Below are 24807 nucleotides of genomic sequence, written 5' to 3'. Positions count from 1 at the left end.
TTTATTTACTTCTATTATGGATGCATACAAATTGATTTTTAATATAGGAAAAATTCTGGATAACTACCCTTTTCCAGACAAGCACCCTGTTTAACAACTCCAATTACCTTCCCTTTGTTATACAAGGCGATCTCTTTACTGTGCTAGAAGGTTACTCACACCTGAGAGTATCCTGTGTTTCTACAAAGCTACTATTCGCTCATGCATGGAATATTGTTATCACATCTGCCACTTGTTTCTTGCTGCTGGATAGGGTTATAAAAAAAGTCGCTTGTCATATTGTAACTGTATTATAGATATAACTGTATTTTCCTGTAGCCTCTACATGAAAAGTGGCTGTAGAAAGTACTTTAGTTTGAAAACAAATGGGCAAACCAGAAGAATAGGTGACCTAAAACAAGTCTTACTGAGCTAGACGATGATAACCAAAAAATATTCAACTGTATTTTTCAGTCAGGAAATACAAGAAAATCAAATGTTTTGTACTAAGTAATCAAATAAATATTTTTTTATATTGTTTATCTACCCAAAACAAGGCACAGTGCCACTAAGTTGTAAGGGGCTACGATTTGGGACTATGGGATTCTATGTAGGGAGTTGGACTGCGAAATGTTTGTTCACATTAGACTTGAACTTCTGCATGTCAGTACAATCAGGGAAGTAGGGGTCTAGGAGGGAATTCCCAAGTTTAGCAGTTTGAGGGAAAAAGTTGAGTCAAAGGCTTTACAGCATCTACAGATCTCTACGGTGTAGAGGTGGGATTTTGCTTCTTGTCTGGTTTGTTAGCAGTATTTACGTCAATGGGTTTATAGTACTTTGAGTTTGTCCAAGCACTTAATATTAAAGTCCTTGACAGGAAAGCAACATTTTGGCGATGGGACAGATGTTGGAGTTTGGTTGACAGTGTGGGACCTATTAGGTTGGCAACTCTTTTTTATAACCCTATCTAGGAGCGAGAAACTAGTGGCAGATGCACCAGCCCAGATGTGACAATATTCCATGCTTTGTAGAGATACAGAATACTCTCAGGTGCGAGTAATTTTTTAACACGGTAGAGAGAGTGCCCACCTTTATCGCAAGAGCCCTGACAATTATCTCAATGTATTTGTTCCAATTCATGTTGTCTGTGAATTTTAAGCCTAGGAGCTTAAGGGAAGTATTTCCAGGTAGTGTATTATTAGCTATGGCAATCAGTGGTTGAGAAGATTTTTTAAAGGAAATAAGTTTAGTCTTCGTGGCATTGAACATTACCATCCAGTTTTAATCCAATTTCACTACAGACTGAAAATCTTCCTCTAAAGTTTTAGCCATTTCCTTGGATATGTATTTATTCATTTTCCCTTTTAGACTATTATAGAATGTAGTGGCATAAGCAAATACACCCATATTACAATTTTATGAAGGAGGTCGTTTATGAATATTAGGAATAATAGAGGATTAATCCCTTGTTGCACACCCGCATGTTATATCATGTTGTTCAGATGTGCAACCATCAAGGACAACCTTGATTTTTCTTTTGTTTAAGGACACAGAAAATCTTTGAGGGGGAATTTACTAATCAAGGAAAAAAGCAAATTCGAAAACCAAATATTAATATTGTTATTTATATTTTAATCCCAACCAAATGAAAAGCTCAATACATTCACTGACGACAGAGCTTACGATAAATAATAAGAGATGTAAAGTAGAATTATACAAGCAGTTTTTATTATTCGGCAGAATTCTCCAAAGCTAGTAGCTAGGTGCTCCTTAATCCACGGAGTTTCAAAGAATATATATATAAATTTAGTTGTTAAAATTAAATTCTGAAAATCAAAATATAGGCACATATATTCGAGTTAAGAATTTGTTTGACAAAAGGAATATATAGAAGGGGTTATATTAATTTCCTTAATCAATGGATTTTCAATAATGGCTCATATCATCAGAGGAAAGGGAATGCGGTTAGTAAAATGTTCAGCTGTGAAAAGGCATGTATTTTGCTTTTCAGCACAAATATTGAAAATATTTTTTGGGGTGGTGAATGATAGTTGTATGAAAATAATTATTGGAAGAATCCATTATCGGAAGGAGTATAATGTCCTCCGAGGTTTTATTTTCAAATAGGCAGAATATTGGTCCAGGGGAGAAGGCAGTAATCCCATATAACAAGGATGCATGGTTGCTCCTTATTGATATTCCGAAAGGTATACGGGGCGGCCGTATTCGTTGGTGTGATGAATGCATTCTGGTATATTTAATCCCGATTCTTTTTGGAGTTGGCACATCAATATCAGATATTGGATGGATATACCAATCCATTGCATATATTTCCATGGGTGATGGAATTATATATACATGTCTATGGTGCATTGGAACACGAAACTCAATGGTCTTGGTAGCAAAATATTCCGAGAGATGATTTTTAGAAGCGATGTGTTGGACGAATAGCTTCTAGTATGAGATTGATACTTGGTGAACTATTGGTCAGCTTTCTTGTTGACAAGGGGTGAGGGAAGCCTTTTAGATGAAGGAACAAGGAGGATGGAGGTGAGGTTGAAAGGGTATGGAGAGAAGGGGGAGGGTTGATTTGGGCTAAGAGGCATGTGCTTAATGGAATTTCTTAAGGGGGGGTGTATGTTAGTATTCAGTAAAATGTGTTGACCTCTTAATTTTAGGTTCAAATGGGAAATGTACATTCTTGTGATTTTTTTTTTTTTTTTTTTTTTTTTTTATGGGAGTGTGTATGAGATGGGGTGGATGTGCTGTGTTTGCTGTGTAGGTGGGTGAGTAGGTGAAGTGGAAATGGGGACGAGTCATGGTCTAAAGTTTTAAAATGCTTGGAGGATTATTTAAGTGGGTTAAAGATTGGGGGTTGGTTGTTTTTAATTATGGGGGCATATTAAAAAGTAACTTGATTTACTGATACATTTTGTTTATTACATTTGTTATCGTAGTGTGGTCTGGTTTAATTAAATTTAAAACATATATTTCTGTTTATGGGCGATCTATGGATAAATAGGCTTTGCTGTTCGTTGAGTTGGAATCAATGTTTGAGTGGATGCTTTATATACTGTTGTTAATTAGGTTAATTAAACAGAATTGAAGTTATTTTAAAAAATTTGACTTTCACCTTTTCTGTAATCTTGACCCTTAACTTAGATATCCAAAACATTAAATAAGTTCTTGGGCCATGAGCTATATTTTAACCAAGTTTTGTGAGAATTGGTCAAGTGATGCAGATGTTAAGCTGTACACAAACAAAAAACCTAGATACAAATCTGACCAAAATTATAACTTGTATGAAGATAATAATTATATTTACTTTTTACGTTTATTGAATTAATTTTTTTCATTCTTCTCTTTCCTTTTGACCCGAAACAAGACACAAAATTTAAATAAATTTCTTTTGTCATTCTAGAGTGTGGTGGGAAAAACTTCCACTTTGTCCATCCTTCGGGAAATATGGACGCTGTGGTGAATGGGACCATTCGATCAGCATTTGAATATAGCGGGCAGAAATGCTCAGCTTGCTCTCGTATTTATGTTCCTGAATCGAAAGCCAAAGAAATTAAAGAACGGATCGTAGAAGAATTGAAGAAAACAAAACTTGGATCTCCATTAGAAGCCGACACGTTCTTGTCCGCTGTTATTGATGACAAGGTATTTAATTCCACGATTTTATTTATATATATATATATATATATATATATATGCGTTCATTTATACAAAAATTGGCTACATATATGCATGCTTGTTCCTGTTGAAATCTCTAGTGGGAGATCCAACGTTGTCAGGCCAGCAGAGTGAGAGTACAGCTTTCTTTAAGATTTGCACTTTCTTTCCAAAGCCATTTGGTGTAAGTGATGTCGGACAAATTTTAAGGTATGGATGAGCAAATCTGTATATTGTAGGGTTTTTTTTTTTTTTTTTTGGTTTTTTTTGTAAGCAAATATAAAAATAGAAATTTTATTAAAGTTGTTTTTATTAATTTTTATAACAAAATTATAACCTTTATAATAAAAATGTTTATACACTTTTTTTTTTTTTGTGTGTGTATAGATATCTCAAACATCCGGTGTTGGTATTTTTTTTTTTTTTTTTTTTTTTTTTTTTTTTTCACATCAAACATAAAAATAGAAGTTATAAAAGATATTTATGGACTGTTTTTTTTTTTTTTTTTTTTTTTTTTTTTTTTTTTTTAACTGACTTCCAAAATGGAGTAAAGACAGATAGGGAGTCAAATTTTGAACAAATGAGAGGATATGTTGAAAATGTTATCAGTGTTATTACATTCTTAGATGATTGATTGGATTGTCGTGATGAGTTTATTGCAACTACAGAAGATTAATTTGCATCTGTTTCTTACAAAATCATTTGACTCAAAGAAATTAACAGTGAATTTTCCAGTTTCAACTATTTAATAAAATCTTTTTCTTTTCAGGCATTTGATCGCATTAAAGGTTACATTGATTATGCCAAATCATCACCTTCAACTAAAATAATTTCTGGCGGAAATTATGACAACAGGTTTGTTGATTTCTGATTAATCATTCACATAAAGGTCTTCAGGGTCAGTTCTTGGACAATAATTTATATATTGTCAAAATTCAAAGTATATCTCTGAAAATCTTTTAAATACAGTTCGCTTGAAGAAGCCGTTCTGAGCCTCCACCATAGCTTTCAGATAGGACTTTAACATGGAACATACAGCGTTTACAGTGTGTTTCAAGAAACTCTGGAACATCAATTTGATGTTCTAAGTGGTATATTGATGCCTCTCTAAACTATGCCTCACACATAATCACCCATTCCAGTCTATGTGTACAATCAGACAAATGGATGTTGGCACAGATGAAGTCGTGAAAATTTTCATTTTCGTGTCTTCTTGCAAATGTGAGGCAAATCTGCATATGGCCTTCCACAGCTGCCTCTCTCTATGCAGCACTTGACGACATTGGACAGCAATTCGGTTTACTCATATGGATCCCATTTTGAAGATGTAAGATAGCATGACATGTTTTCCACTCAAAAACACCCAAAGATCATCAGAATTTGAGTGAATGCAGCCTTTATGACATGCAGTATGTTGTGCAGACTGTAGGTTCGCCATAGTTGTTCTGCACATTGTGCAACTGGTTCTGAGAAGAGCAAGATCATCTTGTTCTCTAAAAATAGAGATTATGAATGTCTTCATCTATGTATAGTGTATTTAGCTGTCTGAAGAGTAGCTGTTTTTGAATATTTTTAAATGATATAATATTTAAAATTATCCAAACAGTTATGAAATAATTGTAACGCATAAGAAAATACACAATAAGATGTTCTCATTTTATATTTTGTCTTGATTTATGAAAAAAAAAAAAAATATATATATATATATGTCTATATAAATCTCACCTGTCTGTTTAAATGTATGTTTGTATGTCTGCCTAAAACTTTTGACAGAGGTGACAAATTTTCCTGAGATCGGTATCATTTTGAAGCTCGACCCTTCGAATGACAAATATCAAAAAATTGGACAAAAACATTAATTCCTTCACCCTCAACTGGACCCTTTTCTACAGGGAGGGGTTTCTTTTTTCACTGAGATTTTCAAAAGTCATCTCCTCTTATTGATTATCTAGCCTTAATTTAACTCTACGTCACTTCCGAGTTGGCGATGGACACAACAGCAAACACGTTACGTTTTGTTTTTTGTTTTTTTTCCACTCCACATTATTTTTCCTCTTTCGCGGTACAGGTTCGAACCTGCCTGCCTGGCTATCTACTACCACTTTTTTTTTTTTTTGCTCAACACACACCTCCAAACACCCGGGCAATGACAGGCACCCAGGCTAGTATATATATATATATATATATATATATATATACACACTATTATATAAAAGTCCCTTTGTGAGTTCTTTCCTCATAGATTCGCCCATTTCGGACCCTATCTTTTGCAAATTTTATACAAGGGTAATTTATATGTCTGGCAATGTTCATAGATATGTTTTGTACAGAAATTCATCAGATATATATCGAAAAAATCTAATCTTAAAAATAGTCGTTCTGTTATAGATAAAAAAAATTTTACAGGGGAATATTTCACGTTACACCAGCCAAGGGAAATAATAAAATCTCAGCAAATCATTTCTTTAAAAAAAAAAAAAAAAATTTGTAATTTGGCGATATAGCTGAGTGGTAGAACATTCGACTACAGATCGAATGATCCTCTTTTAAAGCCCAGGTGTACCTCATCATTTTATTTTAATCTTTTTTATTAATGAGTTCAATTAATAAAGAGATACTATTTAAAATCGACGCAAATCATTTCTTCATCTGGTGCTACCAGATCAGGCTGTCTATTGGCTTCCTGAGACGAAATACACCTACATTGATGTTCCTTTTTGTTTTTCTATTCTCTTTTGTAAAACTTAATTATGTTCTACAAAACCAAAAACAATAGCACCTTCCCTCCCTGCCCCTTTTTTCTTCCCCTACTTCCCAACTGGCCCTGTCGGAGGGGCATTAGAATACTCCGACTGCCCCCTCTGTACAGAGTAAAAGTTTCTCAATGGGGTCACCTGTTGTCCGTAGGTGGCAACCTGTAATGCATAAGGACGGGATCCTGGTGGTTGAGCAGATCATGTTCAAGGTCCTATTAGGATATGAGGTGCAATACGCCACTTTAGCCCTTACTTGGGTTAAGACAGGCGGTTGGATGGGCCCGATCCAATCAATCGGTTGGTCATGACTAGCACTAAATCAGACACACTCCCCACATTAGGCAAAAAACTGATTTAGTAAGCGGTAGCTGGAAGGTCAATCAACTTGCTGAAGAATGGATAAAACATGGCTGGAAAACCAACATCTTTTCTAGAAATGAAGCCATTAGAAAGAACGAAGGAAACACGGGTGCTTGAGTCCATCAGCAGAAAGAGTATACTTCTCCTGTATCCTTGTTGTGTTGGGGCGAATGGGTTTCCCCTCCAACACTTCCCAAATAGGGCTCTGAGGCGGGTGGGGAGCAGAAGAAATGAAAAATTCAAAATACTTAAATGGCAAATAAAAAGCCTCAAAAAAGAAACCATTGTGAAGTTTCAGATAAATCTAGTTCAGATTCAGAAACAGAATCACAAAACCAAAATCTCATTCAAAATCTACCTTTTTTCATAATTATTGAAGCAACCGAAGGAAAACCGATAACAAAAGTGTCTCCCTTCAAAATAGAGAAAATTTTCTCAAGTATCAAACCAAAAATGGTCAAAAAACTAAATAACGGCACACTACTAGTGGAAGTAGAAAACCACAAACATATCACAGATCTTTAAATGGCGACTTTTTAATAACCAAAAAGTAAAAATCTATCCCCACAAAATGTTGAATGCTAGTAAAGGAGTAATCAGGAGTTAAGAACTATCACTGTGTTCCTTTGAAGAAATTAAATTTAACTTGAAAAATCAAAATGTTATCGATGTAAAAAGGATCCAAATTAAAAAATATTGTGAAACCATCGATACAAACTCCTATATTCTGTTCGAACATGTTTTCCCACACATGTACACACCCACACGTACACATCCTCATACACACACTCACATTCATGCGCACACACGCTAACATGCACACACACACACCCGAGCTGTGACGTCACTTCCTTTAAAGTGAAAACCAGACATGCGCACCCAGAACACTAACTCCAGTATAAGTCAACAAAACCTGTTAACTTCCTCTTTTTTCATCCAGACCAGCGTTCGCATGTTCTAACGTCACTCTATCTCCCCTCCGCTTTGGTCCATCAAAACAGACATGTGCACGACGCTCTACTGAGCTTAACCCTCTCTTTCTACAGGCCGGCTTGCCACTTCGCGTTTCTCTATTGCATTCCCCCTTTCTTTCCACGCGCGTAGTCGTCAACGGCTGAATGAACACATGTTCACCGAAGACTTTCATTTCTCAACAGAAAATAAACGACATGTTTATTTTATTCCAGCATTTGAGTTCTTTGTTTCTTTCATTCAATTTGTTTCATTATTTTTTCTTGTAGCGAGTTAGGGTATTTTATATCCTGGTCCGCAACAATTCTAACTTTCAGTACCCATCAAATTCCAAGTAACATTAAAATCGGATACGAAAAAATATAGAACCATAGATACCAAACCCTCTCAGATGCTACAATTGTCAAAAGTACAGACATCATCGAGACCGGTGCACACGTTCTCCAGTATGCATGAGGTGTGGAGAAAACGAGACCCATACAGATTGGTAAAAAGAGCCAAAATGTATTAACTGCCAAAAAGGCCATAGTGCAAATTCAAAAGAATGCGACAAACCCTAACCCTAGCACAACTGATGATAAAAATATAGCAGACTTACTAGCTGAAACTTTTTCACAAAATTCTTCTAACCAAAACTACAGTACAAAATTTACAACAATCAAACAAAATGCAGAGAAATATAAACTCAACTTCAAATCAAAAAACCTTGAAACCTAAACTCTTTTCACTAACTGAACTAGAAGATGCCATCAGAAGATCCCATAACACTGCTGTAGGACCAGATAAAATTCACTATGAATTCCTGAGACAACTACCGACTGGAACACTAAAACTCCTATTAAAAAATTTTAACAAAATATGGATAGAAGGCGAATTCCCAGATATATGGAGATTAACCACAATAACTTGGCCTTCGGGACAAGATCAAAGTGTAGTATCTGTTCAAATAATGCACTTCAATTTCTTGTTCTCTGTCAGTGGAGGAGAAATCCTTCACGACTGAGACAATTTTTATTTTTGTTCCTTTTCTCCATGTTAAAAAAACGACGCTGGTGTCTAACTCTGTCCCGTGGGGAGGCATTGTAAATAGGAACCACAATAATAGCAATCCCCAAACCAGGAAAAGAAAACTCAAACCCACAAAACTATAGACCAATTTCACAAACCAGTTGTTTGTATAAAACAATGGAGAGAATAGTCAACGACAGACTAGTGTGATACTTAGAATCCAACAACATTATCTCTAACCTACAGTGCGGTTTCCGTAACAAAAGAAGTACAATCGATCACCTGATTCGCCGAGAAACAGCTGTAAGAGAAGCATTTATAAGGAACGAACACCACTCAGCAATCTTCTTTGACTTGGAGAAAGCATACGACTCTACCTGGAAATTTGGAATAATGAGAAATCTTAACGACCTCAATCTGAAAGGCAGACAACCACAATTTATAAAGGGTGTTTTATCAGATCGCAAATTTAAAGTCCGCATTGGATCGACCTATTCAGATACCAACATCCAAGAAGAGGGAGTCCCACAAAATAAACAACATAGCAAAGTGCCTAACTCTCAGTGTTGACGGATCTTTATATGTGGATGACTTCCTGATATATTACAGGTCAAAATATATACATACCGTAGAAGGCAAGCTCCAACAATGCCTAAATAGATTAAAAACGTGGTCAATAGAAAATGGATTTAAATTCTCTGAAACAAAAAGCAAATGTGTACACTTCTGCCAAATGAGGAAACTCCATAACTTGAAAATACAGAAATTCCCATTGTAGACGAATATAAATTCCTAGGTTTGACTTTTGATAAAAAACTGACATTCATCCCCTTCCTGAAGAACCTGAAAACAAAGTGCAATAAAAGACTGCAGCTGCTGCGCATTATAGCCCACACAGAATGGGGTGCAGATCAAAAACCCTTCTGAAATTATGCAGGTCATTGATCAGGTCAAAACTTGACTATGGATGTTTCATTTATCGGTTGGCCAGAAGAACTTACTTAAAGACACTAGACCCGATCTACCACAGAGGGCTGAGACTGGTACTGGGAGCCTTCAGAACGTCCCCAGTGGCAAGTTTACATGTAGAGGCCAATGAGATACGAGCAGATATAAGGAGCCATAAATTAGCTACCCAATACTATACTAAACTAAAATCATGTCCAAACAACCCTGCATGCAATGACACATTCCATCCCAGACACAGTGAACTATTCGAAGCAAAAGAAAAAGTTATAAAACCCGTCAGTCTACGAATGAAAACGATATGACAAGAATCAGAGATAACAACCCAAAATATCCATGATTATACACTGTGTGAAATACCACGTTGGATTCTCAAAAAACCCAAAATGATCTTCGAACTAAGTAAACTCCCCAAAGCAAAAACCCACCCTAACACCTACCAGGAAAAACTCCACAACATACTTCTAGATTACCCCGATCATCTGCACATCTACACAGATGGCTCTAAGGACCACAACAGGACAGCATGTGCAGCTGTTCTGAATGGAACAACTCACCAAAAGGCACTACCAACTGAAAGCTCCATTTTCACCGCAGAAGTTTGTGCTCTCGACCTTGCTCTCAACATTTTAACAAAAAACAAACACAAGAAATTAATAATTTTCTCATTCGCTCTCTGTTCTATCATCATTGAACAATATAAAGCTCGAGAACCCACTAATCACCAAACTATTGAATAGACTAAACTCGATGACTACTCACAAAGAGGTAATCATGTGCTGGATTCCAAGCCATATCGGAGTGAAAGGTAACGAAAGAGCAGACTTAGCAGCCAAATCAGCTTTAAACCTAAACCCTGAACCCATCAATATTCCTTACACAGACTTAAAATACAAAATTAATAAACTGTTCTATGCAAAATGGCAACAGCGCAGGAATAATAACACAAATAGCAAGTGAGAGAATGGGGACCATCCCCACAAAAATCAAGAAAAGAACAAGTGGTTATAGCCAGAACACACATTGGCCACACAAACCTACTCACTCCTACATACTCAGGCAAGAGCAACCACCACAATGCCTAACATGCCAGAAGGCTTGCACAATAAAACATATCTTTGTGGAATGTGGAGCCTACGCTACCACGAGAAATCGCTACCTAAAAACCAACAATATGAAAAACATTTTTAAAAACACCTGCACAGACGACATTCTCTCATTTCTGAGAGAGATACAATTATACCAAAAAATATAACATCAAGGCCTTACCAAAAAAAAAAAAACTTTCAACTAAAACAGAAAAAGTACAAAGCAAACAAACACTATGAAAAAAATGAACCAAAACGATCGTCAGCATTAAATGACCCAATGAAGGTCGATATGTTGGTTAAATAAACAAACCAACCAACCATTTCTTTGTTTGCATATTTTAAAACTAAACATTAATCAGAAGTGACTTTTTCAGGGTATTCATTGTCAAGCACAAATATCAATTGACGTGATATTATAAACAAACACAGACGGAATTTGATGAGTGACATTATCATTTTTTTTTTTTTTTTTTTTTTTTTTTTTGCACATTAGTCCACTGGGCAAATTATTCCTCGTAAAATATAATAATCAATAGAGGATTGATTCTATAATACATATGCAATCTACATGAATCAAAATATCATGTTTAAGCGTATTGTATGGCCGGGCAATGCTCAGTGTCTAGCTAGTATATATATAATATATATATACACACATGTGCGCAATTTTTTTATGTGAGATGATTTATTTCAACAATCAAATCATGCCGTAGCCCATACAAACCATGAAAGCCACGAATCGGAAATCTTAGACTCAAGAGCAAAACTTGTATCTAGGACTTTTGATGTTGTTTGATTTTGAAAATTATATATTCAACATCTTTGACAATGCATCAATGCCTGATAAATCAGCTAATGATTATTAAAACTGAACGATTTTTCTTGGTTAAATGTCTTAACTAAATCAATTTTTTTTTTTTTTTTCAGCAAAGGTTATTTTGTTGAACCAACTGTTATCGAGTGCAGCAACCCCAAAGATAAATTAATGCAAGAGGTATGATAGCCATTTTGAATTATTTACTTCACTTTTTATTGACTGAGAAAATCTTGCCTCCGCATGTTTCCAATTCGCTTTGATTTTAATTTCTTTTTAAAAGTCTCTACAAAAAGATAATTTCAATTATTTTGGGCTGACATATACAACACCTTTTCTCCTTTCATCTATAAAAATAACTTTTACTGATTTTTAAAAGATTTGGTTGAAATATCAAAATATACCCAACATTTTTAGATTTTAATTTTTGTTTTAATAATTTTTTTCAATTTTTAACAAAATTTCCTAAACTTATTGCATTATTTGATTTTCAACACGTGTTTGATGCAAAAATTCTGATTAGAAAGTCTTTTCGTATTTTTGAGCATTTTAGGTTAAACATATAAAGCAAACTGAACACCATTCTAAAAATTGAAGTTTATTTGTATTATTCAAGTTATTATTTTCATCTTTAATGTAACCTCTGATCTTTAAGTGCATCGCCTTAAACTTGGGAATTTTTACATAGAACAAACTCTGGAACTTATACAGAATTCCAAACTGAACCCTTCATTAATCTGCAGGGAAAGATTGTTAATCATGGTATTCTTGACTTTTATTGTTTGGAATAAAGCTTGAACTTTCCAAAAATTTATCACTCAGAACTGTAAGCCAACGAGCCATTATGCCAGGAGTCCATGTAGATATTTCTAGTATGAATTTAGGAAGCTTCAAACCTAATTTTGTTCAGATGTATAACATCTCAAATATTCAAAACCATAAAATAGTTTAAATTACAGTAGAACCCCAGGATACGGCATTAAAAATTAGTAACAAAATATAGTACAGTATATAATACACATATATAATCAAATAACATAAATAACACCACAAAGCAGGGAAAATATCATAACCAGTGGCCGGAAAAATATATTCCACATTGTAACCTGATAAAAATTGTATCCTAGGGCCACTGTATCCCAGGGTTTTACTGTATAATTGAAACATTTCATTATATACTAATTCATTGTTGAAATATATTTTCAGGCAATTACATATTGTTGAAATATATTTTCAGGCAATTACATATTGTTGAAATATATTTTCAGGCAATTACATATTGTTGAAATATATTTTCAGGCAATTACATATTGTTGAAATATATTTTCAGGCAATTACATATTGTTGAAATATATTTTCAGGCAATTACATATTGTTGAAATATATTTTCAGGCAATTACATATTGTTGAAATATATTTTCAGGCAATTACATATTGTTGAAATATATTTTCAGGCAATTACATATTGTTGAAATATATTTTCAGGCAATTACATATTGTTGAAATATATTTTCAGGCAATTACATATTGTTGAAATATATTTTCAGGCAATTACATATTGTTGAAATATATTTTCAGGCAATTACATATTGTTGAAATATATTTTCAGGCAATTACATATTGTTGAAATATATTTTCAGGCAATTACATATTGTTGAAATATATTTTCATGATGCAGTCATCAATATGATTGTTAAGATTAAAAATAATCTTTAAGATAAAATGGTCCCATAAGGATCAGGAAGAAAAACCCAACTCGATATTTACTGAAAACAAACTATGTTGAACAGAAAAGCAAATACAACAAACAATGAATGGTTATACATCAGTTCGACTGCCAACTACGCATAACTTTTGCACAACTTGCGTGCTCATACCGTAAGATTTATTCTTCCTGTCTTTATAAGTGGAAGTGTTCATTATTATCCGTATCACAAAAAATTATTGAAGAAAAAAAGATTTCAATTTGTAAAAAAAAAAATTTTTTAAACCCAACTTTTCTTCTAGGAAATCTTTGGTCCAGTTTTATCCATGTATGTCTATCCGGATAAAGAATATAAAAAATATGCTGCTCTTGCTAATGAAACGTCACCTTTTGGTCTGACTGGGGCAATTTATGCGCAAGACAAGTAAGTTTGTTTTTTCTTTTCTTCCTTTATAATTTCTTGTCTAATGAAATTTTAATTCTTTTTAAGTCTATTTTTCATATTTGTTTTTGCAGATAGTGTAATTAGAAACATACTATGTCTTCATTTTTATAACATAAAAATCATCTCAGAACAGTTGCTCGGACATAGATTATATGTTTGCTAGCCTGAGAGAATAGTATCATGCTTAACAAACATACTTCACTGACTTCCACCATACTAAGAGGAGGCAATACTTGAGAGAATGGTCTATTGACATCAGGACAGATCCTACATTATCTTCCTTGACCTTAAAACAAACATAATTCCTGGTAGGACACCCTCATTCCTCCTAAAAGGAGGTAACGCCTGGGTGGATGGTATTATGACAAAGAACATACTAACATTTCCTTTTTTCAAAGTAAAAGATAATGCCTGGGAAGATGGTATCGCAACAAACATATACTACACTACCATCCAAATAAGGAGATAGTTGATTGCTCTTCACTGCTCACAAAATAAAATTGGCAGAGGTAATGCCTGGGAGGATGGTATCATAACATATACTACATTCCACTATCACCCATTTAAGGATGTATTGCACACTGCCCCGACCTCAAAAAAAATTACAAAGAGGAAGTAATATTTGGGAGGGAAATGTTTAATAACAGAGTACATATTACATATGCACACACTACGTTAAAAGATTGTGCGATAATAGATTTCTGATTGAATAATGTTTTTTACTTTATATTCATGCATTTAAAAATGCCTAGTGACCAGATACATTTTGTTCTTCAACAAAAAGCCAAGGAACTATAAAAAAATACTGTTTTTATGACAGCTCACCAGTGACACCAGATGTTTCGAAGAAGAGTCACTCTTGATGTTATACACTACCCTCCTCAAATGAGAAGGTAATGTCTGGGAGGTTCGTATTATGACAAATGAGCAAATACTATATTTCCCTCTTTGCCAAAGAAGCAGGTAACATTTGATAACAGATGCTACACTACTCTCCCCCTCCAAAAAAAATGTTAATTTAATATATTATTTTCAAGTGTGAAGTAATCATTCCGACCATACTATTTCACTCTACCCTCCCCTCCCTCCCGATACTATTTCATACTAAGTACATTTTACAAGTCTTCTATGATGAAGTTTAGGCTTCAAACAAACAAATGCATATTCGAAAAATTAAAAAAAAACATGTTAATTATAATCGTGCTTATAATTTACATGATTTTATGTTTTGTATCAGGTTATTTTTCATCCCAAACAAGGCATATTGCCACTTGGTATATTAGGGGCTACAGTTTGGGGTCGTGTCTAACTGGAGATTGTGGAGAGTTGAGCAGCAAGATGTTTATTCACATTACATTTACACTTCCGCAGGTTGGTACAGTCAGGCAAGCAGGAAGTAAGGAATTCCAAAATCTAGCAGTTCGAGAGAAGAAACTATTAGAATGGAAAGCTTTCCAGCATTTAAAGACCTTAACATTGAAGAGGTGGAATTTTGCTGTTTGTCAGGTTGATCGAGTGTATTCATTTTGAATGTTGAGAATATGTATGTTCAGTTGGGCTAAGTGCTATGAGTTCATAAAGCATATTTCATTAAATTACTTGTATCAGGTAATTTTTTTATTCAATACTAGCGGGGGGTGGATCATAAAATATGTACATTTCAATATATTCATGCAAATTTTCTATTATTACAGAACAAATTCTCTATTGAATATCATATATATATATATAAAAGGCAAAATATATGTGCGCATTTTATGTATGTTCAGCAAAGGCTTTTTTCGCCGAGGTTCTTGGGTAGGGGTACTATGTCTTAGAACTTTTTATAAGTCTAAATCATAATATCTAAGATTTGCGAACGCACATCATGTCTAGATTTATTTACAGTAGCTGTTTCCGGCTTTCGTCCCAGGAACATCCAGAAAACAATCAGCTTTTGATCAATGTGGGGGAAACCCCTTATATCAGACAATTGCTATTCAATTGGACACTCCCCTTTAAATGGGGAGCTGCCCCCCCCCTCCAACATCTTGGGGAAACAAAACCAGAAAAACTACCTCGCAGCCAAAGTTAGGTAAACAAACCTAAAAAACTGCCTCTCAATAAAAATTCAGTGCAAAATTTCATTCAGTCTATGGCGTCATATTTGACATTATTAAACTGACATGTATCCTAATCATGACACTGTTGAATGCCAATAAATTTTTCATAGTTAAATTATCTTTTTCCAGCTGTGAACAACTTCCACATCGGAGTTCAGACTTTATTTTTTTGTTCTTAAGATTCATTTTGTGGAAGTTGGTGTCTATTTAATATTATTTAATCCATGATTTAATGTTTGGTAAAAAAAAAAATGTACCTTTTCATCTTTTCAGGGAAGCTTTAGAAGTACTTTGTGATATGTTCCGCGACACGGTTGGAAACTTTTATATAAATGACAAATCAACTGGTTCCATTGTTGGACAACAACCGTTTGGTGGCAGCCGGCTTTCAGGTGAGGATAACTGACAAAATTATAGACAATTCCAAATGTTTTTGATACATTTTTAAAATCTTTGTTTGGTTGTCTTGGGGTATTGAAATGTGACATATGCACAAAATATGTCACATTTCAATACCCCAAGTTCTTATACACTTATATATAACTAGACTACCCGTGACCCGTTGGGTCAGTATGTTATATTAGCTATGGAATTCATGTATGAGCGTGACACTTGTGACGTAAAGAAAATAGGGTTTTTTTTTACATAAATATTTTTATGAAAGTATATTAAAATGAAAAAAAGAATATAGATAAATTTCTAGGAGTCGCTCTGTTTATTATAATTGATTATTTTGGAAAAAAAAAATTACAGTTAATGAATTGTAAGTGGTTGGCCATGCTTATAGGTAAATGTGCACTGAACAGATACCATAATACTTATTATAGTTAAATTCAAATTTTGATATATCTGCTTTTTTTTACATTGTCCATTTCAGTATTACATGTAAGTTATTTTAAACTCACTCTTTCCATGTTAAATAATAATTTCGAAATAACGTTAATATTTCAGTGCACGCATGCACAACCGGATGTGTCATAAACTGGAAAGTGGGTTACATATATCGTTACAAGGTCATTTGAGTTTTATAGTTATATAGATTTATTAAAATAAAGAAATCATTGTGTGCAGTGCTTAGGTGCTGTACAACTTATTTAATATGCATGAAGATGGGGGGGAGGGGGTCAGTTGTAGTTTCTGAAAATTTCACGAAGTTTGATGGTTTTAATGACGCAATGTATCAGCAATCAATGTAGACTGTTTGCTCCAAGCTTAAGCAATTCTCAGTGTGAAAAAATATTTCCAAAAATCATCGGAGGTGTGTGTGTGTGTGTGTGTGTGTGTGTGTGTGTGTTTTTTAGGCACTATTTGATACTGACATGTTGCCATCCCCCTCTTCCCACAGTGAGGAAGAGTTTGATGAGTTGCTATTTTGAATGCATTTATTAAGTTTTGGAATGGAAAATGACTTCTGCCATATGAAGCTAATTTTTGATCCGCCGACAAAAGAGGAATTAAATTTAGTAATTCACTCTCGTTCATCAGTTTACTCTTTTCTTAAAAACTATGCCTTGGATTTTTTTTTTTTTTTTAATTTTGCATGAACATTAGTCATGGTAAAAGTAAATTTTTGCCAGAACAGATTTTCTAGGATAACTCTTGTTGCCTCCCACCCAAAGGGAGCATTTTAGTGGTAAAATTGCCCTAAAATCATTAATTTGTTTGCATTTTTCTCAATAACCACACCTTGGATTTTTTTTAAAAATTATGTACAAACATTAGTCAAGATGAAAGTAAATGTTCTGCCAGAATAACTTTGGTTGCTCCCAAATTGTTCACTCGTGGAGGGGGACCTTGCATGCTTGGTTCGTTTAGTCATAAACAATTGTTCACTCGTGGAGGAGAACCTTGCATGTTTGGCTCGTTTAGTTATAAACGATTTGATTTGTAAGTGTTCATACTACTACTTACCTGTAATGGCTTTCACTCTGATCCCATTGAGCCGACTTCCTACTGGTCAAATGCAGTGTAACTGACCATCATGCCTATTTTCTCATAGTCAACATCAATGAACCTTAATAACTTTATCTTTTCTGTCTTTTTTGTTTCAGGAACCAATGATAAAGCGGGTGGACCTTACTATCTAATGAAGTTTGTGTCGATTCAGTCAATCAAAGAAAGTAAATCTCCACTGAAGAATTGGATCTACCCATATATGCAGTAACTCCATCATGAAACCCCAACTGCAACAAACACCTCTCAACCATCTTCGGGCGGGCAGCTAATATCTGAGAATGTTTCTTTTATCTACGAATATTTTAACTTTTTTTGTATAACTTCGATAAGAAAATCCTCAGCATTTTGAAAGAACACTTCAAAAATTGGCATAAAGTTTCCCTATTTTCGACATTTTATGCATTCTTCATATTTTCCTGTGGAAAAATTGCATGACGTTATTTAAAATGTCAAGTTTTTTGTTGTTTTTTACCAAAGTTTTTTGTTTGTTAGCAAGCTACATATAACTAGGTTTACTACAAATTAGTATTTTATCAACTCCATAATATTGCAGTTAATTGCACTCTAATAAACTTATCCGATATTCTCTATCTCTACAAATCTATTACCAGACTATATATGAAGTACTGTTGTCATATTTAAACTGGTTAATCTTTATCCTATTTCAGGGTTCTTGATAAGGTGCAGAAACGTGTCTGTAATTTGATTGCTCCACCCCTTTCTTCTCTGCAGTCTCTTTCTTACATATGTGATGTTGCTCATCTCAGTCATTTCTATAAATACTATTATGGTACGTGTTCTTCAGAATTATCTAATCAGGTTGTTTGATTTGTTGGTCTAGTGATCTCCATGAATTCACTGTTTTAATCCTTCATAATAATACAGCGTCTTATTCCAGTAGATTCTTTCCAAGAACTGCAATCTTGTCCATGCTGACTGTTTTCCTCCTACCTGCAGCCTTAGTTTTCTCAAGACTATAGGTCAATAGGCATCTCCTGGCTTTGTGATAATCATATCAAATTGTAATTTTAAATTTGAAGAATTTACTATCTGTTAAGGGAGAATTCATGCTTAATCAATGTTGAGTGTATTTCAGAAAACGTTTAACCCCAGAATATTAACAGAAGATAAACACACAAACAACCAGATTGAGATACTAAATGTAAAAGATTGTTTGTGGAAAAGAAATCAATGAATTGTGCAGAGTTCTATCCTTATAGTAAACGTCTGCCATAGACAAGTTTTAACTGACTTAAATACCCGACTCATTTTGCTCAGTGAATCATTTGTTGATGCTCTTCCAGTTTTACGTCAATTATAATTGCACAAATAATTTTTTTTAAATTATAATTGCACAAATAATTTTAAAAAATTATAATTGCACAAATAATTTTAAAAAATTATAATTGCACAAATAATTTTAAAAAATTATAATTGCACAAATAATTTTAAAAAATTATAATTGCACAAATAATTTTTTTTATATTATAATTGCACAAATAATTTTTTTTTAAATTATGATTGCACAAATAATTTTTTAAAATTATAATTGCACAAATAATTTTTTTTTAAATTATGATTGCACAAATAATTTTTTTTTAAATTATGATTGCACAAATAATTTTTTTTTAAATTATAATTGCACAAATAATTTAAAAAATTATAATTGCACAAATAATTTTTTTTAAATTATGATTGCACAAATAATTTTTTTCAAAATTATAATTGCACAAATACTTAAAAAAAATTATAATTGCACAAATAATTTTTAAAAATATAATTGCACAAATAATTTTTAAAAATATATAACTGCACAAATAATTAAAAAAATAAATTATAATTGCACAAATAATTAAAAAAAATAAATTATAATTGCACAAATAATTTTTTTATGCACATATCTGTTAGGTTTTAAAAAAAATGGTTCTACACAAAAATTTACGCAAATTTATGCAGTATTTTTATTTTTAAAAATGAAATCAAATCCTCCATATTCAAATTTTGGAATCCATTCTTAACATTGCGGGAGGTGGGGGGGGGGCTTAAAGTTTGGGTTATGTTCCTTTGGCATTGGCCTTAATAAAGGTAACAAAATGGCCAATGAGAATTTGACAATCAAATTTTTTTTATATGTATATATATATAAAAAAAATACTGGATTAATTTGTATATTTGGTATACAATCTTTTTTTAATCTAACACATATGAAAATAAATGCTTTGCGCTATTTTTCCTTTTTATGAGTAATTTTAAATGCAGAGGTGAAACTGAATAAGCACTACTTTATTTGTACAAAATTTTTAACAAAAAAAGATTTTTATTATGTGCAGCTGTTTTTGTTGTGATTTCATTGTTTGAAGTAAACAATGAAAATAGAAACTTTTTCAAAAAATTAAATCAAATATTGCAATCATTAAGAAATGTGACAGCTCAATATAGAACTGAACTTTTTTTTGCCAATAGTTTTTTGATGTTGCATTGATGTAAAATTTGCTACTTGAAGCTGTTTTATATCAAGTTTTCTTCATTTTTTCTTTTCCTTTTTACATATTTTACATTTAAAGGGGAAAAAAAACTTGTGGGCCAATATTCAATTTTATTGATTTATTAGTTGCATTACTCATTCAGAAATTCTTACAGTAATATTTTCTCGTTTGAAATTTTCAGCTGAATAAGCTTTAAATTTTAAATTTGATTTTCTTGTCTTTTGTTGACTGAATGGGATTTTGGAAACTGCTCATCTCAAACTGGTTGGCTAAAAATCTGTTCAAATCTGCTCATCTCAAACTGATCGACTAAAAATCTGTTCAAATGATAGAAAAAGGATTTTAATCAAAATAGTTTCTCTAATCACTGATTAAAAAATATTTTGGCATTGTTTTACATTTTTTAATTAAAAAGTAAAGAAGCTGAAAGAAAATCCATTTTTTGAATTAAATAGCTTTTATCATCTGGCTTTTTTTTTCCCTTTTTTTTATCTTTTAGTTAATTTCCCTTGTAAGAAAAAAAATCTTAGTAAATATTTTAAAATCTGTTCAGCAATTTTTGTTTATCTTCAAAACTTTGGAAGAAATGAAGAATGTCGAAATGTCTTTAATTTTTCTTCAAAATGCTGAAGGAATTTCTGTTAGATTTGAGTGCAAAACATTTTTGTGGAATTCTGTATGAATGTAATCTAGAAGAAAAAAAAATGTTGTAATAGACAATTTTGACTAAATCCAGGTTTTTAGTCCAATTAGACGATTGAATGTCATCAGTTTCTTTTTCAAATTGCCTACAAAGATTTTCATTTTCAATGGCAGCTAAATTATAAATTGTTATAGAACTCCAAACTGGCGTCCATTGGCAGGAAATTTGCCGAGATAAACCTTTTTTCTTTTTTCTTTTTTTCTAGCATGTTTTCCTGAAACAAATTTTTTATTTTTACATTTGTATTTTTTTGTTTGTTTTTGTAATACTGTAATGTAATATTATCCAGTGAAAATAAGGTTTTGAGCTTAAATATGTTTTTAATGGCGATTTAAACTTACAATTTAGAAACATTTCAAGGCTATTTTATTTACAAAGACTAAAATACTCAATGTCAACAAACATTAAATATCAATTGTGTTTTGAACAATTTACTGTTTAAAAAATGACTTCTAAAATAATTTGAATATTTCTGAAGTCATTATTGTTAATGCAATCTTCTGAATCTCAGATTTTAATCTAAAATCTTTAGTTTTTTTTTTTTCTTTTTTTTTTTTTTAAATTACATTGTTTTTAAATAAGATTAATTAATAATTAAAAAAAATTTCATAAGTCTAAATATTCGTAAGAATTTTGTTACCATAAAGGAAAGCCTGAAATTTCTTAATCAAATGAATACTTGACTAATTTTTATATTCAATTTAACAAATAAAATTTGCTGCCAATCCAAACGTGTCGATTGCTGATCATCAAAATCAAACGGAGATTCATTCTAAACAGTAAAGAATGATGTAATGCATCGATTATGGCAGGTTTTACAATTGTAAAAAACACAAAAAGCAATGGCTGCTCTAAATTTTATTTCAATGGAAACTATCTATGGTTTTTATTTGTAAAAGAAACTGTGCTTATTTAGAAAAAAAAAAACTTGATTAAAAAAAAAAAAATACAGAAAAAGCTTAGTGTATATGCTTGTTATAGAACAAAGATGTCATATTCAAAAAATCACATAAATTGATTGTGATTTTTTTTTGTTTTGTTTTTTGTTTTGTTTTTTGTTTTTTTTTAAGAAAATCAAATTTTACAAATTTAGTGATTAAAGTTACAACTATATTGAATACAAAATAAATCTCAAGTCGAATTGAATTTTAGCAAAATTTGAATCAACATGGCCGCTCCCGGCCTCCTCCTTCGCTTCCTCAAAAAATTTTATTTTCTTAAAAACTAAAACAAAAAAAAAACTACTTGATCAATTTACATGATTTTTGTAATATGACATCTTTGTTCTGTAATAAGTATGGACATCATCATAAAGATTTTTCTGTATTTTTTTTTTTTTTTTTTCTAAATGAGCACCAGAAACTTGTATTTTCCACTTCTGATTAACTTAATTTTAACATTCATATGATTTCTGCCTATTTTTTTCTTACTTTTTATACTTCTGAGGAATAAATTTTTGTTGTTACATTTTAATATTAGCATCTCAGTGATTATTTTTAGGATAGCATTATTTTTCATGTCCACTATGGAAAACTTGGAAATAAAATTATTTTGATTAGTCAAATGTTAAATGATTTGTTTGCATAATACACTCCTCTTTAAGAATCTCATCGCAATCATTTAATATTTTTTATTTCATTTTTTTCCTCCAAAATTTATTGCTTGTTTTTTTACCATTTTTTCACTTTATGCCTTTGCAGTAAGTTAAAAAAATAAATAAATAAATAAAATAAAATGTGACTTGAAATAAGTTTTTTTTTTTTTTTTTTTTTTTTTTTAAATTCCAGATTGCCCTTTCAATTTTTGGTAAAACCAAAGACGCTCAGTTGTTTCCTTTTTTTTCTTTTTTTTTTCTTTTTTTTTTTTTTGCTTTTTGTTTAAATACAAAAACAAGAAGTCCAATTAATTTGCAAATTTATTTTTTGCACATATTTTTGTTTATTTTTTTCCATATTTTACTTAACAAAAAAAAAAAAAAAATGTTTAATATATTTGAGTTTTTATCAACAAGTTCTATCAATGTTTTGATCTGATTTAGCAGCAACATCATTTATCAGTACTAATTCTCAGGTAATCCGTGATATTTACTTTACAAAAAGGAAGTTTTATGCTAATTTCCTAGAACTGAGGCTAAAAGTGAATTAGTTTCTAGAATTTTGAGTGTTCTAAACAAAATTTCTTGAAATATTTATTTTTGAGGAATCAGTTTCCATGGAAAGATTAAATTCTTGTGAAACTTTCCATGATTTCCTCATTTTTTTCCTATCAACTCATTTCATGGAAAGAGCAGAAAAACTTGCTATTTTTTGCTTTCCTTTTCATAAATTGATCAACATTTGAATCACTTTTAAGACATTGACTTTGTTCAATAAAGTCATTCGAATCTCAAATAAAAATTTTGAATATAAACAAAATTTACAAAATAAGTTTTTCCATATTTCAGGCTAAATGGAATGTTGCAAATTCCATTGGGCAACAGATTTCAAAAATTGTTACAATATAAAATTTAAACAACAAATAAAAACTTTCACAAACTTTTGTATTAAATAACAAATATGGTTTTTTAATTTTAATTTAGTACTTTTTTTTTTTTTTTTTTAATTTAGTACTTTTTTTTTTTTTTAATTTCTAAGTCTAGGTCTGTTTTTAGACAAGAAAAAAAAAACCAAAAGCTGTGGATCGTCCAAATCTGCAAATGAATTAAGGTTCAATGAAAACCAATGTTTATCTTCAAATGGCAACTTTTTTACTTTTTGATATTTTACAAATCATGTAAACGGAAATTGTTTTTAGCTAATTTTAGATGATTGAATATCAAATAAATGGTTAGCTTTTTGTTTTTTATGTGAAAGTCATTTCAATGGAATTGATTGTCCATTTTCTGTGTAATAAAAAAAAAAAAAAAATCTTATCCAGAAATGTTTTGCTTTTGTTTTAAAAAATTTTACATTTATTGCATGTTAAAGAAAACATATTAGCCGTGTGATAGAAGTTTGTCGCAACTGCTGGTGGCCACATGTTAAAGACAAAATCTAAAAACAGATTCTGTAAGACATTTATGACAACAGCATATTCTTTTCATTGTTTTGACTCTCAAGTGTGTATCTGTTGATATCTTATATGCTTTTATAGAGTGATGTGGTTCTCTGTTGATTAACTGTGTCGGATATATACTCGAGAGTCAAAACAATGAAAAGAATATGCTGTTGTCATAGTCCTAGTAATGACTGACAAGACTGCCTCTATGGCAGCACATCAGAAATACCTGGATTGTGCATATCTCGTTTGATATTTATTGTAAAAAAAAAAAATCATTGCTAGTCACAAAAATGTGGGATCTCATCCAACTAGAGACTTCTTGTTACGTAGTTCGTCTGGGCAACGCCAAGTTAGTTGAATGATTACACTGGTCAATAACAGATTTGTTGTCTGTTTTTTTTTTTTTTTTTTTTTTTTTTTTTCAACTGATTTAGGACAAATCTGATACACTGAAAAAATTACATTGGTTTTTGCTCAAGCAGGTCATGGTTTTGAATTAAGGTCACATGTCGTTTTCTATGCTTTTGTTCATGTGTACAGCATTTTAAGCGTTGATGGGGGTAAAATGTCATGTTTTGATTGAACATGTTACAACTTGGCTATCTCCACTGAGGACTGTAGAGATAGGATCGCAACAATAATCAAAAAAAAAAAAATTTTTCCCAGGATTAAAAAAAAAAAATAACTACGGGAAGGGATTATCCAAATTTTTTAGAGACAACGGTAAAACACAAGACAGAAAGACACAAC

The 24807-nt window shown here is 32.0% G+C and overlaps 2 protein-coding genes across 2 annotated transcripts in view; both read left to right on the top strand.

The window, feature by feature from the left end:
* Positions 1-23937, top strand: part of LOC145266628 (delta-1-pyrroline-5-carboxylate dehydrogenase, mitochondrial-like) — a 102645-nt gene extending 78708 nt beyond the window's left edge. The window contains exons 10-15 of the mRNA XM_080122546.1: positions 3401-3642; positions 4424-4509; positions 11735-11801; positions 13629-13750; positions 16147-16265; positions 17925-23937. Coding sequence (XP_079978672.1) covers positions 3401-3642; positions 4424-4509; positions 11735-11801; positions 13629-13750; positions 16147-16265; positions 17925-18037 — 749 coding nt within the window. The 3' untranslated portion in view covers positions 18038-23937. The remainder of the gene's footprint in view (positions 1-3400; positions 3643-4423; positions 4510-11734; positions 11802-13628; positions 13751-16146; positions 16266-17924) is intronic.
* LOC145272817 (uncharacterized) overlaps positions 1-24807 on the top strand; it is a 731987-nt gene that overhangs the window by 263875 nt on the left and 443305 nt on the right. The gene's annotated exons all lie outside the window — the stretch shown is intronic.

The sequence above is a fragment of the Euprymna scolopes genome, chromosome 4, assembly GCF_053919585.1.
Source record: "Euprymna scolopes isolate OS-2025 chromosome 4, ASM5391958v1, whole genome shotgun sequence".
Taxonomy (NCBI): Eukaryota; Metazoa; Mollusca; class Cephalopoda; order Sepiida; family Sepiolidae; genus Euprymna; species Euprymna scolopes.
Note: the sequence above shows the minus strand (reverse complement) of the source record. Positions and strands in the feature narration are given on the sequence as shown.